The sequence below is a fragment of the Heloderma suspectum genome, chromosome 7, assembly GCF_057233095.1.
Source record: "Heloderma suspectum isolate Gila_16-S chromosome 7, 16-S_ref, whole genome shotgun sequence".
Lineage (NCBI taxonomy): Eukaryota > Metazoa > Chordata > Lepidosauria > Squamata > Helodermatidae > Heloderma > Heloderma suspectum.
The window spans coordinates 62931405-62957088 of NC_139464.1; the positions used below are offsets into that span (position 1 = coordinate 62931405).

Genomic DNA, 25684 nt, shown 5'->3' on the forward strand with positions numbered 1-25684 from the left:
GCTAGAACTATTTGCATAAGTGCATATGTCTTAGCTTTACTCAAACCTGTACTTTTGCAGAAGATTTTTAAAATCTTAGGTACATAAGATGTTGAGTTATATTGATTCAGACCATTGGTCCACCTAACTCTGTATTGTTTACACTGACTGGCAGAAGCCCCCTAGAGTTTTAGACAGGATTCCCCCCCCCCCCAGTCCAACCTGGAATTGCTGGGGATTAAACCTGGGATCTTTTGCATGCTGAACCACAAAATTATCTCGGTCTTTTGAAATAATAAGGTAAATCAGGGCTGGCCTTACCATTAGGCAGAGTGAGACAGCTGCCTCAAGCAGATGATTTTGGGTGTCATGAAAGGGCAGCAAATTATTTTATTTATGATTATTGAATTTTCACTACCAGGAAGAGGTACTTGTGATATTTTCCTGCCCCCAGTGGCAAAATAACTGAACTAGGGCAAGTCAAGTTACTTGGGATGGGGGAGTGCCATTTGCTACTCTGCCTCAGGAAGCAAAATGTCTTGGGCTGGTCTTGAGGTAAATAATTTCCTTATTCAGGCTTATTCTCAGACTGCCCAGGAAGTTTCATACCCCATTTAATTTAATTTATTATATTGCTATACTGCCCCATAGCTGAAGCTCTCTGGGCGGTTCATAAACCAACCATTGCTTTTACCATAGGCTTGATCAATAAAGTACTAAACTCTTCAGGTCACTATCAATGAACGATAATCTTGTACAGGAATCAAAACCAAAGGGACTTGCAAAACACCATAAATTTGTTCTGTGACTTATGGCTACACTGGAATAGAAAAAGGAAGCTGTAACCCTCATTTATTTGCCAAATAGATCACCTCTCCTGCGGGTTTTGTCTGAACCGAGGAATTTCAGCCCTACTGAAATAGGTTGCACTCAGCACACCAGCAAGCTGAAACTGTTGGAAGTGAGCTCTTAGGTAAAACTGTGTTGTCACCTTTAATCTTTCTTCTTCTCCACATATACTGTTCTCAATTCATCATGCTGGCCAACTCTCCTTTCTTTAATTTCTATTCCCCTGTTTTTTGCTTTCCCCCTGCCATAACTCTCAGAATACTTTGTAGGTACATTTCTGTTTTGTGGGGTATGATTGAGGGCTGTGGGCTGTTCCCCAAACTTTGAGAATGTTTCTGCAGGTTTTTTGGAAGGTTCTGCAATTTGTGTAAATTTCTGAACAATTTGCAAAAATCACAGCCAAATTTGTACAAATTACAGCCAAATGTGTGCAAATGATGTGAATTTGGCCATAATTTGTGCACATTTGGCTGTAAATTGTGCAAATTGTTCAGAAATTTATGCAAATCACAGAACCTTAAAAAAGTGCAACACTCCCAGAAAATCCACGAACTGGCCTGACTTACTGCAGATCAAATTGGGCACTGCAGTTGGAACACAAATGAAGCCTGTGGCGCCAGACCTAGGAAAACACATTGAACGCCACCCCCAAAACGTATTTCTCTGACATCCCTATAATAAACAGACCTGAAGAGTCAGTAAAGAGTGCCAAATGGGGGCCAGTGGTGTAATTCTAATGCATATTCACCAGGCCATAAGATCCACTTAACACAATGGCTCTTACTCCTGAGTAAACATGCACTGCATTGGGCTGTAGAAGAATAATCTTGTTTTAGTTAGTAATGCGAATGCACATTCATTCATACCCTACTCCAGATGTACTGGAGCTGAACTAGATAGCATTGAAAACATTCTGGAGATGCATCTTGGAGAGCCCAAACTCAAATTAAGGATGTGGTCCTAAACACACTCACTAGGGAGGAAGTCCCATTGAAATCAGTGGAACGTCCTTCAGAACAAGAATAGATAGGATTATGCTACGTGATTTGAGAGTTATATTATCCAGTTTTTCTCCCTCTCTCTTTCAGCAGGTTTAAGGTTTTAAATGAAACACCACCCAAGAATAAGATATATACTTTACCTGATCTTTCAAGTTCTTGCCTAAATCTTTTACATCTTTCATGTTAATCGCATTCTTTCCTCCCTTTTCCTTGCCCTTCTTCTTGTTTTTCTTTTTGAACAAGCATTTCTTACACAGACAGAAACAGCAGGTAAGGACTAATAGGATTGCAACTATGGCTATGGCTATTAAGGCCCAAGGTGGCACTGTGAAGAGAAAAAAACACAGACGCACAACAGGCACAGAACAACATTGCATATTGTTAGTCTCAGAATATTTTTTTTAAAAACAGAACCTGCAATTTGAGCAATATGTCTATAAATCATTTGCATCTCCTAAGCAAGAGAACTCCAAATTTCACACAATTTTGTTTTATATTTCCCTTCATGAGAAAGAAGAAAACATATGCAATGCAAATATGAATTATCTACATAAACCAGTAGAAGACTGCAGTGCATAAACAACTGCATTTCTATAGAAAGAATAGTTTGCTTAGTCTCATGGGCTTCTTAACTGTGCTTCTTGTATTGGGGAAGTATTAATTTCTAGATTTATAACTACCTTCTTAACCCATCTTGCATTATGACCTGGAAAACCTAGCTTCAAGTCAGCAGGAGCTAGCTCGGGTTGTATCTCATCCAGAGCTTAGGAAAACAAGTGCTTTTGAGTCAAAATAGTCAGATATAATGAGCAGCATTTCTCCACTTGCTGCTGTCTTTTCTTGACAGTGACTCCGATGCAGGTCAAGGTCATTGCTGAACACTAGCCAAGAGCAATGATTGCCCAGATCAAAAATATCCATGTTGTTATCCTTCATAAATTCCCGATACTGTCCATGTTTTAGTAGTAAACAAATGGATGGAGGGATGCGTACTTCAAAATCATAAGCATTCTGTTGATGCATTCAAATTGGATGCCTAGGCAGCATTACTACAATACAAAGCAGTATTCATAGCAACCATGATACAAAATGTCTTTGATTTCAGAGAGGATCAGAATTTAAAACCAATGAAGATCATGTGATGAAAAAGTCAATTATATAACTGAAGTTCAGTGTGATCACCCTAATATGAAGATTAGAATGTCATTAAAATCTTGTAAAACTGGATTTAAAGAAAGCCGTCATGTTTGCTTCTGGAGGTGTACCCAGCGTATCAAACCCACAAGATATTCTGTCAAGCAACTTAAACAGAAGTCTCTACAATTATGCTTCACAAAATGGAAGAGTGAATGGAATTTGACAGATGGCACCAGTGAATTGTGAAAGGAAAATGGACAGTGAAAATGCAGGAAAATTAACTGCTTAAAGTAATGAAGATAAACTGAGTGCATGATAGCAAGAAGTTGTATTAAATGGAAATTGTTGGTGCAGGTATTTGCTCACATTCACTAATTTCTAACATAATGGGTGCTAGGGTACAGGCCTCCCTGGACATAATCCCTACAGATAGGCAAGCACTTTTTCCTAGGCCCAGTCTATAGACATTGGTTGAAGTTACTCTGTCATGAGGGGAAAACTCTCCCTTCTTTGCTTTAAGGGATCCAAGGCTGAATCATCTAATTCAGGGGTGCGGAACCTCTTTCATCCCAACGGCTAACTTCCATTTCAGAGAAGCTCTCAGGGGAGGCTAGGTGAGGCTGAAGGCAAAAGGGGTGGGGCCAAAAACAAAAGGGTCAAGGTGAAAAATATAAAAAAATTCCAGCATATTGTAGCTTAAGGGCACAATCCTATGCATGTTTAGGCAGAAAAAAGTCCTCTAACTCCCAGCATTCCCTGGCCAGCCATTCTGGCTGGGGAATACTGGACATTGTAGGACCTTTTCCTGTCTAAACATGCATAGCATTGCACCTTAAAGCTTCTACTGCCAGCAACTAAGCCTTAAAGAGAAATTTCATCCTTTTAGAATAGGGAAAAACTGCAAAAAAGCTGGAAAAACACCAAATGATCAGTAGTTGGAGGAACGGGGAGGAGCCAGGGGAAGGGGGTACAACCATCTGGGGAACCCTAGAGGGCTGGACTTCAGACAGGCCAGATTTGTTCCCTAGGCCTGAGTTTTTACACCCTGGTCTAAATGAAAACAGGTTGTGGGGCTAAATCCAGTGAGCTTTGGATCAGATTAAATCTAGTACTTGATACAGCGTGTTTGTAAGCATTGTTTTGTTTCTTGATGAATCCAGCCTTCCATCATCCGGCTACAGAGGGTTATATCCAATACTGTGCTAGAGGAAAAGCTACAAGAGTTGGCATTGTTCTGCTAGCAGCTGCACAAGCACTAGCAGAATAACTAGCACAGAGGTGGCCAACTTTGGAGGGTCCAGGGGCCAATCTTTGCTGCACACATCCAGGCTGCCAAAATTGCTGCTGCTGCGCCACCAAATTGCCATCGAATTTTAGTGGCACGGTAAAAAAATGTTTCGTGGCAGCTGAATTTTAGTGGCAGTGGGGGGAAAAAGCCACATTTCCACTTTAAGACAAACTGCATGGTAAGAACATGCTTTGTTTTAAAGGCAAATCACACTCCCGGAAGCTCCAGAAAAACACAATTTGCCATTAAAATGCCTTGAGCTCTTTGGAGGAAGGATGGGATATTAATTCCTTTTTTATTGTCCCTATTATTGTGAGTCTGCAGGCAGGGACTCTCTTTATCATTTAGTCTCTGTACAGTGCTTAGAATGTTAGGCACATTACCATATTCAAGTTAGTCAACAACAACAACAATAATAACAGATACGCAAAATTACAGCAAGCTCCATTACAGCAAGGCTTTAAAGTACAAAGGGTTGGATCTAGAACAAGTTAATCACACTTAGGTCCCACTGAAATCAATGCGTATCAATGAGAAGTCACAGTGATTTCAGTGGGATCGAAGTGCAACTAACTTGTTATAGATCCAACACAAAATGTTTAATATATAGGCTAATCATACCTAATTTCTTTAGCTTTTTTCATCTCATGAGATTGTCTTATATACCTTTTATTAACTTCATAACTATCTTCTGAATTCTATCTAAACTTTTCCACATACTTTTTGAACTGTGGTACCCAGAACTGAACACCTTTGTCCTGTCCCAATGCTTTCTTCTACAACTTTTGGAAAGTGCCCTACATTGTTGCATCGTGCTGGTGGAGGAGGTTTACACATAATTGTACAGCACTAGACCATAAAGAGGAAACTCCAAGCGTGCTTGTTTGGAAATAACTCCTGCTAAGATCAATGGAGTTACTTCCACATAAACATGTAGATGTTTTGGGCATTTGAGATATCCTTTCTGACGTTTGAAAACTGCATGAACAACTCCATATGAATGTGCCACAGAAAGTAGGAAAACTGGAAGCTATCGGGGCAAGAGATTAATGTCATGGCAGCATACCTTTCTTATACATAAAGCAGTCTGAGATAAAAATGTACAAATTGTGTGGGCTTTGTACATTTTGCAATTGCCACTGCCTACATGATCTGTTCCGCATGAAACAGCAATATCAGCTAAGCTTGAATGAATCTCATACCAACTGCCAGCAGGTGAACTTACTTTAATTCAAATGCAGAGCAGCATGCAATACATTAAAGGACTAAAAATCCATACTTGATAACCCCATTCTTAAAAGCAAAAAGTCATGTTTACCTTAATTGGATCCCAATAATCATGTCTGACTAGTCAAATTGTTGAAAAGTTGCATTGTGGTTGTTGTTGTTGTTTTGTCATGACTTTTATTTTTGGAGAAAGGAGTTGTTGGTCTTGCACCACAGCCCTTAAAGCCTGACATGTACTGGCCCATCTCCATATGTACCTCCATGTGGTTTGTTTCACATTCTTATCATATGTTTTACTGAACAGTTCCACTGAAAGAACCTGGCTGGATGACACTTTACAAGCTGAAAGTGAATCCAGACAAGAGAGAAGTGATACTGGCTGGTAGGCAGCCTGGACGTTCTGTGGGTCCAACATCTACCAGCTATCAATAAATGTATGTGCTGTTCAATCACAGCAAGTACAAAGCTTGTGCATCCTCCTGGATGTGGCTGCTGTTGAATAAGTAGATGGAAGCAATGGCCAAGAGTGCCCTTCCTAAGTTACATCTGATATGCTAGCTGTGCGCAAATGGCCTCTTGAAATTCTTCACCTTACTTGTGGGCAGATAAATTTGGGAGACAATTTCACCAAATTTCTCCAGGGGGAGGAGAAATTCTCAACAGTTTCTCCCAGGTAGGGCTCTCCATTGGCAGGGCTTGCAGCACAGAGTCTTTCTTTTTGGTAAGAGTTTTGGGGGTCTTCGTGCTGCAGCAGCGTCAACTATCTTGGCAGGCTGGCTCCCAGTTTGGATCCACTGCAATGCAAGTGGGGGCAGTGTTGTGTCCAGCTCCAGGGATGAGGTGGAGCGAGCGCTCTGCCAAAATCTGCCCTCCAATTTCCTGAACGTTTTCTCCCCCCTCCGCCCCCGAAAGAGGCTGTCAGGTTGGAAACTGAGCCCATAGAGCCCCAGAGCAGTTCTGATTCTGAGGAAGAACAGCAATCCATGGGAGAGGAGCTCGCTCATCTCTCACAGGCACAGCAGCTGGCAGAGATTCCTCCTGCCAGCATTCCTGGGATAGATAGTGACCCTGGCAGTGAGAGAGCACTGGAGGAGGGCTTGCTGGATGCTCAGCGCAGACGCAGAGAGCGATGACAGATGGAGGGCGCCGAACGGAGGCGCTCTGCTCGTTTGGCGCTCAAACAACGGTCGCGTCCTGAGGACCCAAGGGAAAGAGGGATGATCTCTCCATAGCCCATAAGTTCAGAGTCTTCCTGTGGTTCTCCTTCAAACAGGGACCAACTGCCTTACCTGGAGCTTAGGCTACTCTGCTATCTTTCCCCGGTGCTGTTCCTTGCTTAGTCACTAGTGATTAGTAACTGAAAGAGTCATAAAGTAATAAAGGAATAAAGCCTTGGAAAGAATCCTTGTCATCTGTGTCCTGAGTTGGCAATTGGAGGGGACTGCAAGAGGCAGCTAGGGCGCTCCTGACAGAAGCTTCGATTGTTCTGCCTCATCCAGGATTTTTTATAGTGTATTTTTGTGGTGCTTTTGAGCTTATCTAATCACAGCTAGCCTCCCAGGCTGCCTGCACATCCTGATCTGAAAAAGCCCTGTGGGAGGAATTACTTCATGGTGCCTTAAACTGGGCTTGAACTGAAGTCCAGGAAGCTGAGGAGGCTACAGGCTGCCAGACAGAAAGAAACCCAAACCCAACCCATGAGAATTTGTACGAATTTCTTCACCATTTAATTTCTTTTCGAAAGCAATTTCTCTTCTGTCAGATTGAATGAGAATAGTTGAAAAATTTGGGAGAAATTTTTGACACAGCACTAACCTGATATGCCAGCTGTTTCCCTTTGCAGAGAACCAAGACAATTATCAAAACAATTATCCATGCTTTGGCAACCTCAAGGATTCACTACTGTAAGGGTGGAGAATCTGTGACCTTACATATGTTGTTGGACTCCATATCCCATCAGGCCTAACCACCCTGGCCAATGATGAGGAATGATGGGACTAGCAGTTCATCAGCATCTGGTGAGCCACAGGTTTCCCAGTTCTGGTCTACTTTAATGTTACCACCTGTTGATGGATGTTTACAGACAGGAATATATCCAAACAGTTCTATGTCAACTGCCAGTGAGATTCCAGGCCACAATTTAAGGAGCCAATTCTTACTTTAAAGTATTCAGAGCGCTTCTCCTTGTGTCAGCCCTTTTAAGGTAACTGGAAACCCTATTTCAAGGACCTTCTTTTAGGGAGGTTAAACTGTCAACAGGAAGGATCAGGATTTTTATAGTGGCTGCCCAGGTTTTGTACCATCATGTTCCCCAGGAAGTTCATCACAGTTCCTCCCTCCTGATTTTTAGACTAATTTGTCAGGCCCATCTATTTCAGAAGACTTTTGGTTAGGTAAGCCTTACCCAACCTGGTGCCCTGCAGATGTATCAGACTCCAACTCCCATCATCCCCAGCAAGCTGTTGGGAATGCTGTTGCTGTTTTAGGCATTAATGTTCATTATTTCAATGTTTCGTTTATTTAGTTTGTTCTATTGTATGGAACTGTGTACGCTTTTTTAACTAATATGGTGAACTGTCTCAACCGACTGTCTTAAGACGAAAAGGCAGGGGGCAAGCATTTTAAAGAAATAAAGGGTTGCCTTCATCTGATGGAAGGACCATTCATAAATGGAAATAGTTCCTCTGTAGTGGGAAGAATCCAACCCGTATGATCTCTGGTACAGTGAATTAATATCCAGTAAGTGGAGGATTAGTTCAATAATTAAGAATTCAGTAACAGAAACAATATTATAATGACACAAAATACACTGGGAGTATCTGGGAGTAGGTCCCACTGAACCCAGTGAGGCATACTTCTGAACAGACATGCATGGGATTTCATTGTTAGCTCTGCATTTCTCCTAAATGTGTAGAGCTGGGGGCTGTCTTCATGAGTGATTTAGTGTGAAGTCAGAGCAGTTTAAGTTCCTTCATGACAGATGATGTCATCATGAATCTGCTGCCAACCAGCTGCTTCCCTCTTGAAAAGCCACATTTTCTGAAACTCCTTCTACTTCGACTTTTTTTTACTGAAAGCGGCTCCCTGGCAGTTTTATCACAGTGTGCCATGTCCCCCTCCCCACATTAATTACTGGGTGGGCCTCTGTGACCTGGCAGTGATGTGGTCAAGGGGGTGAGTTGCCCCTTTTCCTCTTGTTTCCCCAATAGAAGTAGTTTTCCCATTGAGAAAATCCCCAGGAACGCTGGAGTGAACACTCGCATTACCGCACTACTGGGGACACTCATTCACCGTAGGTAGCCTGCTTTTAATCTTTAACATACCCCCCTTCTGTGCATGTTTACTCAAAAGTAAGCAATAAATCTCACTCCCCTGCAGTGAAAGGCTTAAAGGCTAACTTTAGTAACTTGTCCTAAAGCACCCTTTCGCTTCTCCATTTCTCTCTTAAATCGCTATTGTGATGTTGTTCTTGACGTCTTGTAGTTTCTCTGATGTAAAGTTGCTTCTCCATTATTATGTGAAGTCCCTTCTTCACTTCATCACTTCATCGCAGTAATGATCGTTCGGGTTTACAGGAGCTTCTCATTGTGAGCAGGGAGAAGGAGACAGGGAGAAGAGGGTGGGCTGGAAGTAGGGATGGTGGAGAATTTCTCCCCGAAACTTCTGGGGGCCGAGCGCCAACGTGTTCGGCCCCCCGAACAAGTTTCAGGGAGAAATCCTCCGCCCCCCCCCCGGGATGGGACTTACCTTCCCTGAATGTCCCTCCCGGCGGCGGGTCCGGCTGGCGGTTCGTCCGGTGTTCGAGCGGGGCGGGAGCGGCAGCCGGTCTTTCGACCAGCTGCCGCCCCCGCCATTGCAATGAAAGAAAAAAAAAAAAAGTCCCCTGATAGGCTACGTGACGATTCACGTAGCCTATCACGGCTGACTTTCCAGATCTAGCCGTGATAGGCTACGTGAATCGTCACGTAGCCTATCAGGGGACTTTTTTTTTTTTTTACTTTCGTGTTCGCGGCCGGGCGAGGCGGGAAGCCTCCTCCCCGGCCTGAATTTCAGCCGGGCGAGGCGGGAAGCCTCCCCCCCGGCCTGAATTTCGGCCGGGCGAGGCGGGAAGCCTCCCCCCCCGGCCTGCACTTCGCGGGGGGAGCAGCGAAGCGCTCCCCCCCACCGTGAACAAGCTGCGAGAAAAGGTAAGTGACTTTCGTCCACCCCTAGCTGGAAGCAAGAGGCAAAAGTGCACACATGGGGAAAATAGGATGGGAGCAATAACTCTATGGAAGATTGCTGGAATGTGGCAAAATTGGGGTGGGGGGAAGCTCTCAGGGGGTGCCTTCAGAAGCTGCACTGGAGAACTGGGGATGTTGGCTTCTTCCGGGAAATCTGCACACATTGGGAAAATTAGTTACTCTCCATTCATAGTAATGTAGTAGCAGGGAGCCTGGACAGGGGTGGGAAACAAGCCTCTCTCATTGGTTGAGCAGCCCCTGCCAGTTTGATGATGTTCAGTTCTACTCCCTTTCAAGCACTGTGTTATCCTGAAAACCAGATTTTAAAGGTACACTACACTTGGCTTATCTTGCTTCGTGTATCCCTGATGGACCAAAGTCGATTCCATGAAAATCTGGGTAATACTCCAATGCGCTTCTCATTCCACTGTCATGAAGATCCCCCCCCCCCAGATATTTCTCATAGCCAGCAGCTATTGAAGCCATCTGCTTTCCCACTTGCATGGCCTCAGTATTCTCATGAGGAGTTTAACACCGGGTTGTATCAATGTTAGTTCTACTTAAAAATGAACAGGACTTACGTTAGACTAATGTTGGATACACCCCTATATCAGGTGTCTATGTAATATTTCTTAATATACATTTCTGAGAATACTGTCAGTAAGAATAGTGTACCGCAACCAGGTCTTTCCTGGCATTCTCCAAGTCACACCAGTGAAGCCATTAGCCAGTATTTATTTACTATATGTGAACTATGCAGACTTAGGCTCTATCCATTTGTTGCAACATTATTCTCTCTCTCTCTCTCTCTCTCTCTCTCTCTCTCTCTATATATATATATATATATATGACATTTTGTTATCACCAAGATGTACTCATGTATATGACTGTAACAAAAAAGCCAAATCTCTCTACAGGAGGATTTTACACATCTTGCAAACCAGGTCACTATGAAGGATGAAAGTCACCAGGTTGGCAAAGCAGAAGAATGACAAAAGACTCAGATGTCTTGCACTGAACAGTGCTACTTCCCCAATCGCCTTACTATTGTTGAGTGCCTTTGTATGCTTTATAGCAAAGAGTGAGTTATAACCGAGGCTCTGATTTGAGTATGTCTCTGGACCGAAAATGGTAGCTATGAAATACTTAACACAGCTGAGACAAGGGAGAAATTCTGTTAGATGAGTCCTGGTCTGCACAAAAATCAGATGTCTGATGTATGAAACCTGTGCTATTATTCTTTGGGGAAATAAATTATATATCTGTAACCATCTAATCTCTCCATTCATCCATCTATCCCTGTCCTATACTCACAATAAAGCACATAAGTGTGAATTTCTCCCTTGCCTAGTGTTTTCAGCTATTTCATGCTGCAAAGAACTCTGTCCTCCTAGGCTGTAACCATGATACCAGGGGTGCGCTGCACACAAAGAAACCCATTTCCAAGAAGCATTTGAAGTTAATAGCCAAGTTGCTTTCCTTTCCTTTCTAGAGGCCCATTTAACAGCATTATGATGATGAGGATGATGAGGATTGATTGCTGGGTTCAGCTTTTCTGCACAAAAAGCATGATTTCTGATCGGCTTGGTAGTAGCACAGTAATGGTCATTAACTTCGTTGCAGGAACCACTGCCAAGGTGATAAATAGATTTGGTTTGCATTAGCTTCTGGAGACCAAAGGCATCATTTGATCTCATTAATGGAATCTAATCAAATCCAAAGTTACATCACCCTTAGAGCTAAACAACAATTTTCATAGACTAACAACTGCTTGTTTGCTTTCTTTTCTTTTAGAAAAAGACATTCTTTTCTTTTATAAAAATGCAAAATACTAGAAAAAGTAACAAATATCATTGAGCTAGGATGCTAAGCTGTTCCCTCTTCTTTCCTTTGTTTCTTTGTTTTTAGATAAAATTGATTTTCTTTTATTTTCATATCACCTAATTCATCCAAGCTCTATTTGCCTTATCCCAAGCAAGGGGGACATTAACCTAGTTAATCAGTAATTATTTTTTGGGAATGTATTACAAAAGCATTGTAGAATGGTGGTGAAAGTAATATTAAGCAGAAGAAATTGACTCTCTCTGACTATGACAAGCTGTATGCAGGCTAAAGTTAGGCTGCAATCTTTTACACACCTACCTGTGAGTAAGTCCCATTGAACTGAAGAGAACTTACTTCTGAGTAGACATAAATAGGATTGCACTATACAATGCCACTGATATCTTTATTTTTATTTCACATGTTTTCCTCTGTCAGATATGTGTTAATATATGGGTGGCAATGCAGAGCCATCCACTTATCTATTTGCATATGTGCATAACACAAAAAAGCAGCACCCTGGGCAGTATCCAACAGGGCACTGTGCCCCCATTGATTCTTTTATGCCTGCCCCCCACTGCCAATTCAGTTCTGCAAGTTGTCCCTCCCGCCAAGTCCATTGTACACAGCTCGCACAATGGAGATTTAATGTTTCCTACAGGAAGCTCCAAAATGATCAGAAGTGCTCATTTCTTGATTAGTAGAGGTTGGTAGAGCTCCCTTATATGAGCTCCGCTTACCTGCCCCATTCCATAAACAAGCATGTCTGCTGGTTTCCGGTTGCTCCTGGAAGTGCTAAATCTCCATTGCACAAGTGGTGGGCACTGTTTGCAGAATGGAATTGACAGGGTGCAACAGAATCAGCAGGGGCCCAGCACTGGCTGGATACTGCCCACTGTAGTTCTTGCTCTCTTTGGGGTCTTGTTTGAAAGAAGACATAAGGCCGCAGGAAAGTGACGTTGCGATTTGTGACCATCAACAGAACAGCTCAAAATTATTCATGTTTTTTGGTTATGTTGGTCTCTCCCTCTCAGAAACTTACTAATGTGGAGGCAGAAGTTGCAAGCATCTCCAGAACTTACTGACTTTTAAAAAGAAGATTAAGAAAAAAGTTCTGCCTACACAGTACATCACAGAGATATTGGGCCACTTATCAGTCAGTGCGAAAGTACAATCCATTTCAAAGAGCTGTTAAAGGCTATACCATTTAGCTTCTGCTCTTACACTATGCTGTCTCTGCCTTTTCCTAATGTCACATTCACCATCACATTCACATATAATTTTATAGACACTATTTCCTATTTTGTAGTTCAGCATTACATTTTGTTACTTGAGTTCAAGTGATAGTATCAATATTACCGATAGCTGAATCTGTTAGATTTTCTGTATAATATGAACTAATTTATTGCACCTATACCTCTGGAATAAAGAGATAAGATGTATAGTTTTACGGGTTTGAATAAGCAACAACTGTCTTTAACCGTAAGCAATCCCTCTGTAGGGTGGCCAGTTATATATCGCCAAAAGAGGGCATGCACCAGTGCAGAAGAGGACAAAAGAGAATGCCAATTTGCATAAAACTTGCATATACTAATGTTTATTTTCACATTTGAAGAAGATAATTACTAAATTTGAACTTCACACAAGACAAATCATTTCACCATCCAAATCAACCCCTCCCCCATTCTTAAATTAATTTGCAGCCCACCTCAGGTCACCCAAATCAGTTCTATTATTGAATAAGACTTATTCAATTAATTTACTCCAAAATGATCCAGATCCTTCTCCAAAATCAATTTCTCTTCAATAAATTACCTTCATTCAATTCAATCATTCACATCATTATCCTCCCTAAACCAAATTAAATTCATGAGTAAAATAACCAGGACAAGCCTCAGCATGTCTGCTCAGAAGTAAGCAAGACTGAATCACTTAGCACTTTTAAATAGCATCCCAAATACCAGGCCTCTCCATTTCTACTCAGATATTTCTACTCGGATATAAGCCTCTGCATGCCTGCTCTGCATGTCTACTTATAAGGAGGACTGAATCACTCAGGAGCACTCTTCTCTTCGATCAGCAACCCGAATCAGGGAGAAATACTTGTGGGATTTTCTGCCAGAGGAAGATCAGCTCTGTTCTGCTGCTGACCTGCCTTTCACTGGCTTAAATATATTAAAATAAAAAGGGAAGAGCACCCCCTCACATCCCTTTTGTCCAGCACCAGACAAAGAATGGACACTTCTCAGCAGCGAATAAAAAATTGTGCCGTCCAGCAGAAAACAGCCACACTAACCTTGGTGACACTAAACCTCCAATGTGGGTGCCCGAACGGACCGAGGTAGAGGAACGTTCCTCCTTCTACCTCATCCTTTTCTGAATGTGCTCCCCTGGCTCAAGGTCAATGGCTAGTCTGGACCTACCCAGAGCCCACTGTAGCCCTCACACTAATGTGCTAGGAGGATCTGCCTGCATCACCACCCTCTGGGCCTTGCGGCTTTGTGTGGGTGAGTCAGGCAAACCCCAAATGAAGGTCTTGTCTCTGTCCCCACTAGCCTCGCCACCTTGAAAAGGGACAGTCTGAGAAAGTTTCTCTCCACCTTCATCCCAGAGTGCTCACTGAATTGTTAGTGTTCCTATTTCTTCCCTTGAACCTGCACTACGAGAAGAACCTGCCACAAGAAGGGACTAATCTCTGCTTAGTTTCCCTATCCTTGCCAAACAGCAGCACACTCCATTAAACTCCACTGCAGATCCTCCAGGAAAATGTCATTCCTCTCATCTGAAACATGTACTCCAATATCCAGAAATCACGGAGGCACCCAATGAACAATCTCTGAGTATGCAACAAACCTCTCTCCTACTGACAGCAGAAACGCTGTTCACATACTTGTTCATCTTTCTCCTGGCCCCATCCATTTGCTTTGGGTTATCAGACCAAGACAACTGAACCCAAGGACGTCAGCTCTTAATGTGCACGAACTCTTCTTCAGCCTGCTTGTAAATGCATTTGCCTTTTCTCATACCCAGGTCATTTTACACCAAGATGGATAACTAACACATAAGGAGGGGGAGGACCATGCAGCTGGCATAGCAGGACTGGCAGAAGGAAGTTGCAAAACATGCCATGCCTTCCGCACCATTTGATCCTTGTAACTGAAGCAATGCCAAGCTGCAAGCTCATCGCTGATCCTCAAGCCCTGTGCAACGTCCAAAACACAATTCTGTGGCTGCAGAATCTGTTAGATTTTGTGCATGAGAGGGAATCATTTATCATCCAGACTCATTAGTCATTGTCCCAGATTCAATGCCATTCTATCATAACAACAAAACCCAACCATCTCCCATTCCACTGTTTACCATCTGCAACATCCATTTCCAATTAGTGAATTCTATGAATTAGCTGCTGAGGGGAAATAACTTCATTTGGAGGAATACTTTAACCAACAATTGCATTGACACAATGAAGATATACCTGTCTGTAGCAAAGTGTAAAAAAACAAACAAAAAACACACACCTAGTGCCTCCCTCTTTCACTCTGAAATATAATTGCTTGTTTCTTTGTGGATAGGTTTGCTGTATTTTAATTATTTTAGGGTGCAATCCTATGCATGTCCAAAAGTCCTACAACTCCAGCATGGCTGGCTGGGGCATGCTGGGAGTTGTAGGACTTTTTTTTCTGTCTAAACATGCACTGGATTGCACCCTTAATTAATTATATTTGTATGCTAACTTGGAAAGTGGGAATATAAAATAAATAACAGTCAAACTAAGATTCCTCAAAGTCCACAAAATCCAAGTACTGTATGACGAGATGAGTTATTGACAACCACTTCATTTCTAAAAAAAAGAACAGAGTATGTAGGAGGGTGTATGCTAGACAACATACACTTGAGATCTGTCAGATTATCATATTGCTTTTTCTGCAAAGGTTTTATTTTTCTCACAGCATTACAAAGCAATCCTGGATCTTGCTTTGAGCAAAAAGGATCAGAAAGTAGTTGATGCTACATTGAACAAAAATACGAGCTTTGAAGAATTAGTAGGGGTTTGCAAACTTTCTTCCTTTTTTTCAGTGATCTCCCAAAGATGCATGGTTACTAGTTGTAGATTCATGCTAATTATTGTTCAGTTTTAAGGGGGAAAACATATTGACAGCTGTGTAGGTAAAACTAGTGGTTTTATACTCACAGTACAGATTACCTTTAACATTTAATAGAAGTGATACGTTTTAGAAATGTTTTTTAACACATAAGATGCCTGTTGTGTCTATCACTGTTGATTTTTATAGTGTTTTTCAATGTATTACGCAATCAATTTATCCTCATAGTAACTTGGTAAAGTAGGCAAGGCTAAGAGAGAAAAAGAAAGAGATCTGCCAAAGTTCATCCTTGGGTCTGCTTCATGGAATATGAAGCTGCAGTGATATGAAGCTGTGTAGCAATTAGCAAAACTCAACACACATCACCGGATCCAGAGCAATTTGTTCACAAAGAAGTTCATCTGCATGAATTAACTTCCTCATTCATTTCAAAAGAATGCACAGGCAGATCTATCAAGTCCATTTAAGCAATGTTGAGACATCTCTGTGATGTACTAGAGACATCTAGTTGTGGTCTATATTGCTATAAGCTGTTTTGGGTGCCTTTGAATGGAAAAGCAGCCTATTAATTCAACATAAATCAATATCAAATGGATTGGGGCAACTATGTGCAGCATCACACTAGACCCCTTGAAATACCAGTGATTTAAAGATACTTATGTGGTATTCCTATAAGAGAGACAGGTTAAAAATATAAACAAAACCAGAAAGGCTAGATTTTTGGTCCAAGTGCAAAAGACACACTTTCAAATCTCCACCGAGGGCACAATCTTATGCATGTTTAGATAGAAATATGTCCTACACCTCCAGGCATCCCCCAGAGCTTAAATAATTTGCAGTGGAAATTTATTGTGAGAATAAATGAGAGGGGAACTGTGAATGGATTTGGACAATGAAAAGTGCTATAGATATGGCAATATCTGACTGCTTTTCTAAATGTAATGCTCTTGAATTAATCATTAAAAGTCTTGAACTAAGTAACTTGTAATAAAATACCAAGAAAAAATGCATTGTTGATATATGATGCAAATAACTTTAGATTCAGATGGGTGTTTTCAAACTTTTAAACTAAGTTTGATGAAATTAAAGGATTTAAACATCACTTACCCTTTCAAGCTATCTACAAAATAAAGTTACCTTGGGAGCTTGAAAATCTTACAGATTATCACATGCTGTAATATGTCCCTCCGGACTGCCCCTTCTGGGGGAGGTAGACCTTCCGGTGTCACCCCCAACCCGGTGCCGCGAAACACCTGGGTGAGTGAGTAGGGTTGGTCTCCCAGGCAACCCTTATCCCCCCGCCGAGCCGCACAACCCGTTCGGGGGGCCCTCAGGCATCACCTGTCACCATAAGGTGCCTCTGCATGCACACCATCTACTTTCCTGTTTTGCCCGTCCTAGCCGCCACAGGAGTCACAAGCCTAGAGCTTGTGAAACTCCCCCACCTGCGCAGAAGAACTTCCCGCAGGCCCCTTTGCAGATCAGACAGACATATGTTATTCACTAAATGAGACAGGCGGACACCATCCTACCTGTAACGCTCCCTCCATGTCCACAGAATTCCCTGGCGGGTGGTGCATCCATCACCTCATTCACCTGGCAATAAGCCATTTCTCTGTGCACTTTCCAACGTGCCCTGCCACTGGCAACGTCATTCTATTCCTTCCCATTGATCCATGGGAGCAGTGAGGGCTGCAATAGGCTACATCCGGCCAGGTATGCCGGACCACCTGTATCTCAACCAAGGCCTGTTCCATCAGGTCCTCGCCTGGCTTACAGCCAAAGTCATTCCCTCCAATGTGCAGCACCTGGACCTGTGGAGGACGACTGACAAACTTGGTGGGACAGAGTGAGGAGGGGACTCCCACCGTATGCCACGTCTATGGAGCCACTAGATCTTAATGTGACAGGGTGACAGAAGCTGAATTCTGAAGAAGACATACAAGCTCTTCATGAAGCTCCAGGCATCAAAACGTGCCCCTGTAAGAGCACCCGTACCGGCGTACAATGAGTCTGCTGGTCTAAGGAAAAAGCACATTAAGGGAAACTACACAATTGCCCTTAAGTCAACAGCAAACCATTGAAGTGATAAAAACGGAGGCCCCTCCTCAGACCCGTGGCATGCCATAAAACCCGTAAGGTGCTGCCAGAGCATAATCCGTTGACTTGTGTTTGGCTGTGGGCCACTGCTGTTCCCTTGCCATGCTGATCAATTTGATCACCAAATATGTAAATGGATTACTTTGGGCCAGACCTGTACCTTGCAGCAAATCAAGGCCCTCCGGGACAAGTCGACCTTGTGAGCCCAGACCAACCCTGCATTCCGTTAGGGCTGCTACTTGGAACAGGGAAACGTCTTATTGGAAAGCTCAAATGGAGGGCCATTACCCCCGGAGCCCAAAAGGGGTATCCAGAGAGAGAAGGTGGTTAATTTACTAATGCAGGCAAACATCTGTGCCCAACACTATCTTGCACGCTGAAACCTAAATTCTGACATGGAGTCAGTGAAACCCACCTTTGTGGGCTGGAAGGCTAAATGGCCAGCTTGCGACTTATGGTCCCAAATAGTCTGTTGTTCCTTATGGAGGCGTGAAATTGTGGCCAATGATCTATAGATAAGGGCCATGAATCCTATCGCTGAGGTTTTGCCTAATGAGCGGCACACACACCCTGCTCTGTCGCAGGCGGCTCCTGTACGGAGAGCCATGGAATGCAGGCTGGCATGCCTGGCTTCAGTATCCCGATCTCCCATAGTACTGCAAGGATGGGATCTGGGAATGGAGCACCCACGGGGCTAAGGCCCGGAAGATGTTGACCTAATTTAATGACAAGGCATCGACAATTGGGTTTGCCTAACCCAGCACATGGTGGACCCAGAACCAGATGTTGACTCTGACTCTGACATACTGACTCTGGAGCGCGAACACACTGACACATGACATGACCCTCCAATTTCGGGAGGACGGAGAATGAATAACGTGGTCATGTTGTCATAGTGAAGGGGGGGGTTACTGACTTGGCTATAAGGTTATCCCTCAATGTGCTTGGCGGGGGCGGCAGCCTCCACTCTACAGCCTTTACCCACTGCATGATTGGACCTGCCCTAAGAATCTGAAACCCCTTGGGGTAGAGGCGGAACCATGTGAGTCCACAGTCCAGCTTTGAGGAGAGGCTCACGCTTCTGAAAGGAGGTGCCATTAAAGCCCTACTAAGTTGAAGCCATGCCTGATGTATAACTAATTGGAGCTGTGCCTAACGGACCTGAAAATTGTCCTGAGGGAGGTGAGAATAACACCTAAGGGTATCGGATTGGCTACCGCTTCACCGAATGTTGCTGTGGGAGACAGGCCCTCAGCCTTTGTGAGCTAAGGGGCACCGAAGTAACAGAAAAGGGGAAGCAATACTTGCATTAGGTCAGAACAATGACCACCATCTTTGGACTCCATGTAGCACATGTCCATCAGGGACCTGTGGCCGGGATCCCAGACAAAGACAGCTGCCTCATCGAAGAGGTGTGACACCCTGAGCAGAGATGATCAGGGATCTCGTGATAATTGACTGGCTCTCAGGAAAGAGAGGTTACGAATCAGGATAAACTCCCTAGAGGATTTCCTGGGCACCATTTCGAGAAGGGAGATCCCTAGAATAGCTAACGGGGTGTGGAAAAAAGGGGGGGGGCTAAAACCCTTCTGCCAGTACTGCATTGTTAACCTCTCCTGAACCTGTCGACGCCTAGCGAGGAGAAATATAGACGAGGTAGGGATGGTCTATGTTGACCTAAAGAAAAAATGCTAGGGGGCCCTAGAACCTAGCATAAACCGTGTTCCAAGTTAAGATGCGTTCCCCCAGTTGGGTAGTGTCTTAAAGCCGGAGTATCAGCGCCAACCTTACTAGGCATTGGCCATCCAGAGCTTCCTACTGCCTCGGCTTTTCCAAGGGGACCCAACCCTCCTCGAGCATTGAACAAGAGGTGCAAGAGTGCTGACTGCTACAAGGGAGCATTCACGATGAAAACTGCACGTGTCCTGGGAGCATGTGCCCATTGGGGCTTTACTCCCAGCACAGATAGCAGTGCTGCAGCAGCGGACCCGCCATAGGCCGAGGGCCAGTGCGGGAGACCACCTGGTGAATGTGGCCACTGCCAGATCTGTTGCAGACCGCAGCTGGGAAGGAGTCAAAATTGGAGTGAAAGGTCCTGGTCAAACAGGTCCTTACGCACAGAAGGGCAATGGTGGCCCTCCTGCGAGAGGCCTCAACAAGCCATTCGCACACCTCCTCGGGCGAAAGACATTACGAGAAGGAGTAGCCCTGGTGACAATACAACTCGCCAGATTAGCGTAAGGATCTGATATGCCCCTTACATGGATGTCCAAAACGGGCGGGGGCAGGCGAGGGATCCTAATTAATCCAGGAAAAAACCCTGTAAGATGATGCATTAAGCGGCTGGGGTTACTGGGGTGTGACTGACGGAGCTGCAGGCGGCCCGAGCGTCATATAGGGAGATGACATTGGGAGGGACAGCCGCCCCCAGGTAGGTAAGCTAAGCCAGCAACCCCACAGCCCTAAGGGTCACCCGTCTGAACAACTGGGGTGAGGTGCAGTCATCTCACCCATATCCAGGGCAGCCGTGTCTGGGTCCCCGGGAGCAAGGGAGGCGATACCACTTGCATTGCTCCTGATGGAGATGCCCCATGAGGGTGGACCGCCTTTAGGTGTGCTGTGTCACCTGGGCGAAACCCCAAGGAGGAGGATGTTGCTTGGATCTCTGCTGACGGAGATGCCACAGGAAGGTGGACTGCCTACAGCGGTGGGGTGCTGCCATGGTGAACCTGCGAAGGCGAGATGGAGGCCTCAATGGCATCCGGGTGCCCTGAACCCAGAGACGAGCTGTACCAATCGTGGGCACACTCTGATCCCCAGCTGGAAAAAACCGAGGTTGTTGCTTGTGCACCCAGGGAAGATGAGGCAGCTGAAGGGAGGAGCTCTGCTGAAGGCAGTGAGCCTTCTGGAAGAGCCAATGAAGAGGAGGTGGATGCCTCAATAGCGTCCAGGCGATCTGAAATAGAAAGGAGCAACGAGCGTTGGGTCTGCTGTCGTGTTCGCTTGTGCTGGACCACTGAGGATTTTTTGTGCCTGGCCAGGGGAGGAGGAGGGATCCCCGAGGAACACTCAGCAGCTTCCAAACGAGAAAAAATTGATGCCAGTACCGGGTCTGCGTCCACATCAGAGTCAGAATCGGGCCTTGGCAGCGGACTTTGGGGAGGGGGGAGGGGGGGCGGGGCCCTCCCATTCCCTTACTTACCACCTTGGCCCTTCTTAGGAGGCATGATGCAGGAGGTGAATTAAGCAAGCAATCTGTCAGGGTGGACACTGAGCCCATAGAATCCCAGAGTAGTTCTAATGCTGAGGAAGAGCAGTCGCTCCTGGGAAAGGAGCGCGCTCCTCTTTCCCAGGACCAACAGCTGACGGAGTTTCCTCCCCACCACATTCCTAGTTTTAGTTAGCAGTCAAGGGAGTGACCGAGCACAGATAGCGGACTTAGTGAAGGCGCGCACTCAACGGCTGCGCCCCGAGGATCCAAGGGGAAAGGGGAGGGATTCTCCCTACTCCTTATATTCAGGGGTCTGCCAGTAATTGCTTTTCAAACGGGGACCAACTGTTCCAACTTAGGGCATAGGGATGCTGCTGCTCAGATCTAGCTAATACCTGTAGAGTTGTTAAGTTGCAAAGGAAGAATAAATCTTTGAAAAGAATCCCTTTGTCTATGTCTGTACTTGGCTACTGGATTAGACTGAGAGAGCCCTCTAAGGAACTCTTGACACCATCAAAGAGTTAATAAAGCCGCTGGGCACCCCAGACAATAGGCAGCCACCCCACAGTCTTAAGATCTGTGGGTGTGAGTTCCAGACCAAGACACAGAGGCCTGGGGATGAAGATGGGAGCGCTGCACTACCGTTTAGATAGAAAATCAGATTTTCAAGAGGCACAGCCAGGGGCCAAAGGTGATGGAGCTGCGTTTGAGCGTGGGCGCCCACAGCCGAAAGCACCCTGTCACGGGAGGCGCCAAACAGGCAGTTGCCGCTGTTACGCAATTTTATTAATTAAATATTTAATAATCGTAATTTAATGAATTTTTATTTTTATTATTATTATTAATTTAATTAAAGCTTTCTTTTCATACAAACATAGGAAGCTGCCTTATACTGAGTCAGACCCTGGGTCCATCTAGCACAGAATTGTTGACACAGACTGGCAGCAGCAGATCTCCAAAGTTTCAGGCAGAATTCTTTCGTAGCCCTACCTGGAGGCGCTGGGGATTAAACCTGGGGCCTTCCGCATGCCAAGCATGTGCTCTACCACTGAGCCGCAGCTCTTCCTATTATTTATTTATTTTTTGGGTGGGAGGGGGAGACGTCCCAAGCCCGTGGGAGGCGACCAATCGGGCAGTGATATACACGCCCCGACTCGGCTCAGCAGCCAGGCGCCCCTCCAACAGGCAGGCTCGGCTGACCAGTGGGGGGGGGGCAGTCAGACCGTCACTTAGAGAGCTGCCGCCTGCAAACTCCGGCGCCGCGCTCACCCGCCCGCCAACGCCTCCCGCCGGGAGGAACACCTCAGGGAGGCAGGCAAGGCGAGGAGGAAGAGGCCGGCAAGGCCGGCGGCCGGGTAGACAGGCCGGCAGGCGGGCGGTGACCAGGCCCAGCGGCCGGCAGGCCCGTCAGGCAAGCGGGCAGGCGTGCGGGCAGGGTGAGTGAGCGAGCGAGCGGGCGGGCGGGTTGAGCGAGCGCGTGGGCGTCCTTGCGTGCGGGCAGGGCGAGCGAGCGGGCAGGAGAGCGACTACACGAGGAGACCGAGCGGACGGGCGGGCGAGAGGAAAGGAGCCGGCGAAGGAGGGAGGGAGGCGAATAATATCACCAAGCGAAGGTTTTGGCGTGCAGAAGCACGTGGGTCCAGGCGGCTGGAACGAGGACGAAGCCGTTCTCCAGCAGGCCAAAGTCCCTCGGCGTGACCGAGGAGAAAGGAAGGGGCGGGCGCACTGCAGCCTCAAGAGCCGGGGCCCTCAGCGTGCGCGACGACACCGGTCTCGGTCTCCAGCAGGCCGGCATCCTTCCTTGTTTCTGGCGGAGCTGTAGTTCTCTCTAGCTGCGTTGAGCCAGAGAGCTGAGTTTGAGAAGGGGGCTGAGTTTAAGGCAACTCAGCCTGCCCCTCCTTGCATGGTGGTGCCACTGGGGTGCACCAATCAAAGGCCCCTGCGTCATGTCACCCCACCCGCCCGCAATGGCCCCCCCCCTTTTAGCCAGACAAGCTGGCGCCGGGTGAGGGCATTTCTGGAAATTAAACAGAAAAAAACAGGTGGGGCAAAAATTTACCGTCTGCTTTCACAAAAAGAATGGAACTTAAAAGTCCTTGAAGTAGGTAACATTTCAACATCACTCCGTTACCTGAAACAAAAATACTATGAATTTTGGAATAGAAGCTCTACATTGCTAGCCTATGAGCTGAAACGCCGCAACTTAAGAAATATTATTTGCTCAGTTAAATACAATCAAAATTCATTTCTTTGGGGGACTAGACAGATCAGTAATCAATTTGTGCAATTGTATTTAGAACTGCATTCTAACCCAGATCCTGATGTTACTAAGACAGACAAATATTTAGAAGACTAACAACTTAAAACACTTACAGAACAACACAGAGAATCTTTGAACTCCCCAATAACATCAGATGAAATAGAAGCTGTTCTTTAAAAAGCTAAGAATTGTAAAGCTTCTGGTGTCGATGGGTTTGTTGCAGAATTTTATAAAAAATATAAAGAACTTCTAATAACAAAATTAGTGGTACTGTTCAATGATGTGCTTAAAGGGGGTCAAATACTAGAGACCTGGAAGTTGTCTCGGATTATTGTGCTTCTCAAAATGGGTAAAGATCATCTTGATGTTGAGTCACATAGACCCATTTCATAAATTAATTTCGATTCTAAATTATTGACATCCATCATGGCTTCTAGACTGAATAATTTTATTACTCATTATATTCACTCAAACCAATCTGGATTTATTCCATCTAGGCAATTAACTAATCCTATTCATAGAGTTTTGAACATTATTCACCATTATAAAAATTGTAAGAAACCTCTAGCTATTCTTTCCCTAGATGCTCATAAGGCTTTTGATAATTTAAATTGGCCCTTTCTATATAAGGTGTTGGAAAAAATGAACGTGGGTAAGCTCTTTATACAACTGATTCAAAGATTGTACAAAAATTCTCAAGTTTTGCTCAGAATCAATGGATTTGATTCAGAAAAAAATAGAATTAATAAAGTTACAAAGATGCCCACTATCTCCAGTTTCATTTGTCTTTGCATTAGAACCCTTCACTGATAATTTACATAATTATGTAATTTATGTAACCCTTCACGTAATAATTTAACTATTAGTGGTGCTATAATCCAGGATGCAAATCATAAAATCAGTTTGTTTGCAGATGACATTGCCTTATTTATAACTAAACCATCAACAGAGGCCTCAGAAATCATGAAAGAATTAAGCTCATATGGCACAATCACTGGATTAAAAATTAATTTTAGTAAATCTGAGGCACTCTGTATAGGCATGTCTAAATAAGAGGAAGAACAATTACATAATGCCATGGGCCTAAAGACACAAACTGAGATACTCAAATATTTGGGAACCTTTATTCCTAAAGATTAAAACAAACTTAAAACATTGAATTACAAACCAATCTGCTTTGTATTGGTTGGGAGTGATTGCTGGATGCGTGGAGTGTATGTCTTGAATGGTTGATTGTATATTTGAATGGTGGGTGGCTGTTGAGAGTGTGTGGGTATATTTATGGCGGTAAGGATGTGCCTAGGAGACTCTGATACAAGGACCCATGAAGGGGGCACCACTATTCTAGTGACTTGGGGCAGAAGGAGATATGGCAGGAGGAGGTGATTGGGACGTCAAAGTAGAATGGGCCCCAGGTGTTTATACGCTGTTCCCCTTCTACCCCTTCCTCTAGCTCTCATGTAGCTGGTAGCTCTTCCACTGTGCCCTCCTGTCTTGTGGTGCTGCTATTTAATGCCGGATCGGTCTGCAATAAGACCGCACTCATTCACAATTTGATCGTGGATGAGAGGGCCGACATGGTGTGTATTACTGAGACTTGGGTGGGTGAGCTGGGTGGTGCCAACCTGACTCAGCTCTGCCCACCTGGGTACTCAGTGCAGCATCAACATAGGTTGGAGGGTTGGGGTGGGGGGAGTTGCTGTAGTTCACAGAACTTCCATCTCTATCACCAGGAGACCACTCCACCTTGGAGCGGGCTTTGAGGGGTTGTACCTGGTGCTGGGCCATAGAGACAAATTGGGAGTGTTGCTGGTGTACCACCCACCCTGCTGCCCAGCATCCTCCCTGACTGAGCTGGCAGAGGCAGTCGCAAGTGTGGTGTTGGAGGAACCCAGGACAGTGGTTCTGGGTGACTTCAACTTCCATGCTGAGGCTGTCTCCGGAGTTCCAGCTCAGAACTTCATGGCCTCCATGACAACCATGGGGCTTTCTCAGTATGTCATTGGGAAGCAGAGCACACCCTTGATTTGGTTTTTGCTCCAGTTTGTGAGATGGGTAGTCTGAAGATTGAGGGGTTCCAAGTAACCCCACTGTCATGGTCAGACCCATTTCCTGGTGAGATTTGAACTTAGAGCGTTACTCTCTTCCCACGGGGTGTGGGGGACCTATTCGGATGGTTTGCTCCAGGAGACTGATGGAATCCAATGGATTTCTGAATGCTCTTGGGGACTTTCCAGTGGAGAGAGCTGGTGATCCAGCCGAGGCCCTAGCCTCACTGTGGAACTGTGAAATGCGGAGGACCATCGACTTGATTGCACATGAGTGCCCTCTCCGGCACTGTGGTGCCTGTTCTGCTCCCTGGTATACTGGTAACTGCAGTCAATGAAACAGGCTGGATGTTGGCTAGAGCGCAAATGATGCAAATGATGAAGTCAACAGAGCACATTCTAGAGTGCATAATCGTGCCTACTGTGTGGCAGTGCGG

At 45.0% G+C, this 25684-nt stretch overlaps 1 protein-coding gene across 2 annotated transcripts in view; it reads right to left on the minus strand.

Moving 5' to 3' along the window:
• Window positions 1–25684, minus strand: part of SYT1 (synaptotagmin 1) — a 536537-nt gene that overhangs the window by 148197 nt on the left and 362656 nt on the right. For both annotated transcript variants that reach the window (XM_084811795.1, XM_084811796.1), the window contains one exon: window positions 1970–2154. In XM_084811795.1, coding sequence (XP_084667921.1) covers window positions 1970–2154 — 185 coding nt within the window. The remainder of the gene's footprint in view (window positions 1–1969; window positions 2155–25684) is intronic.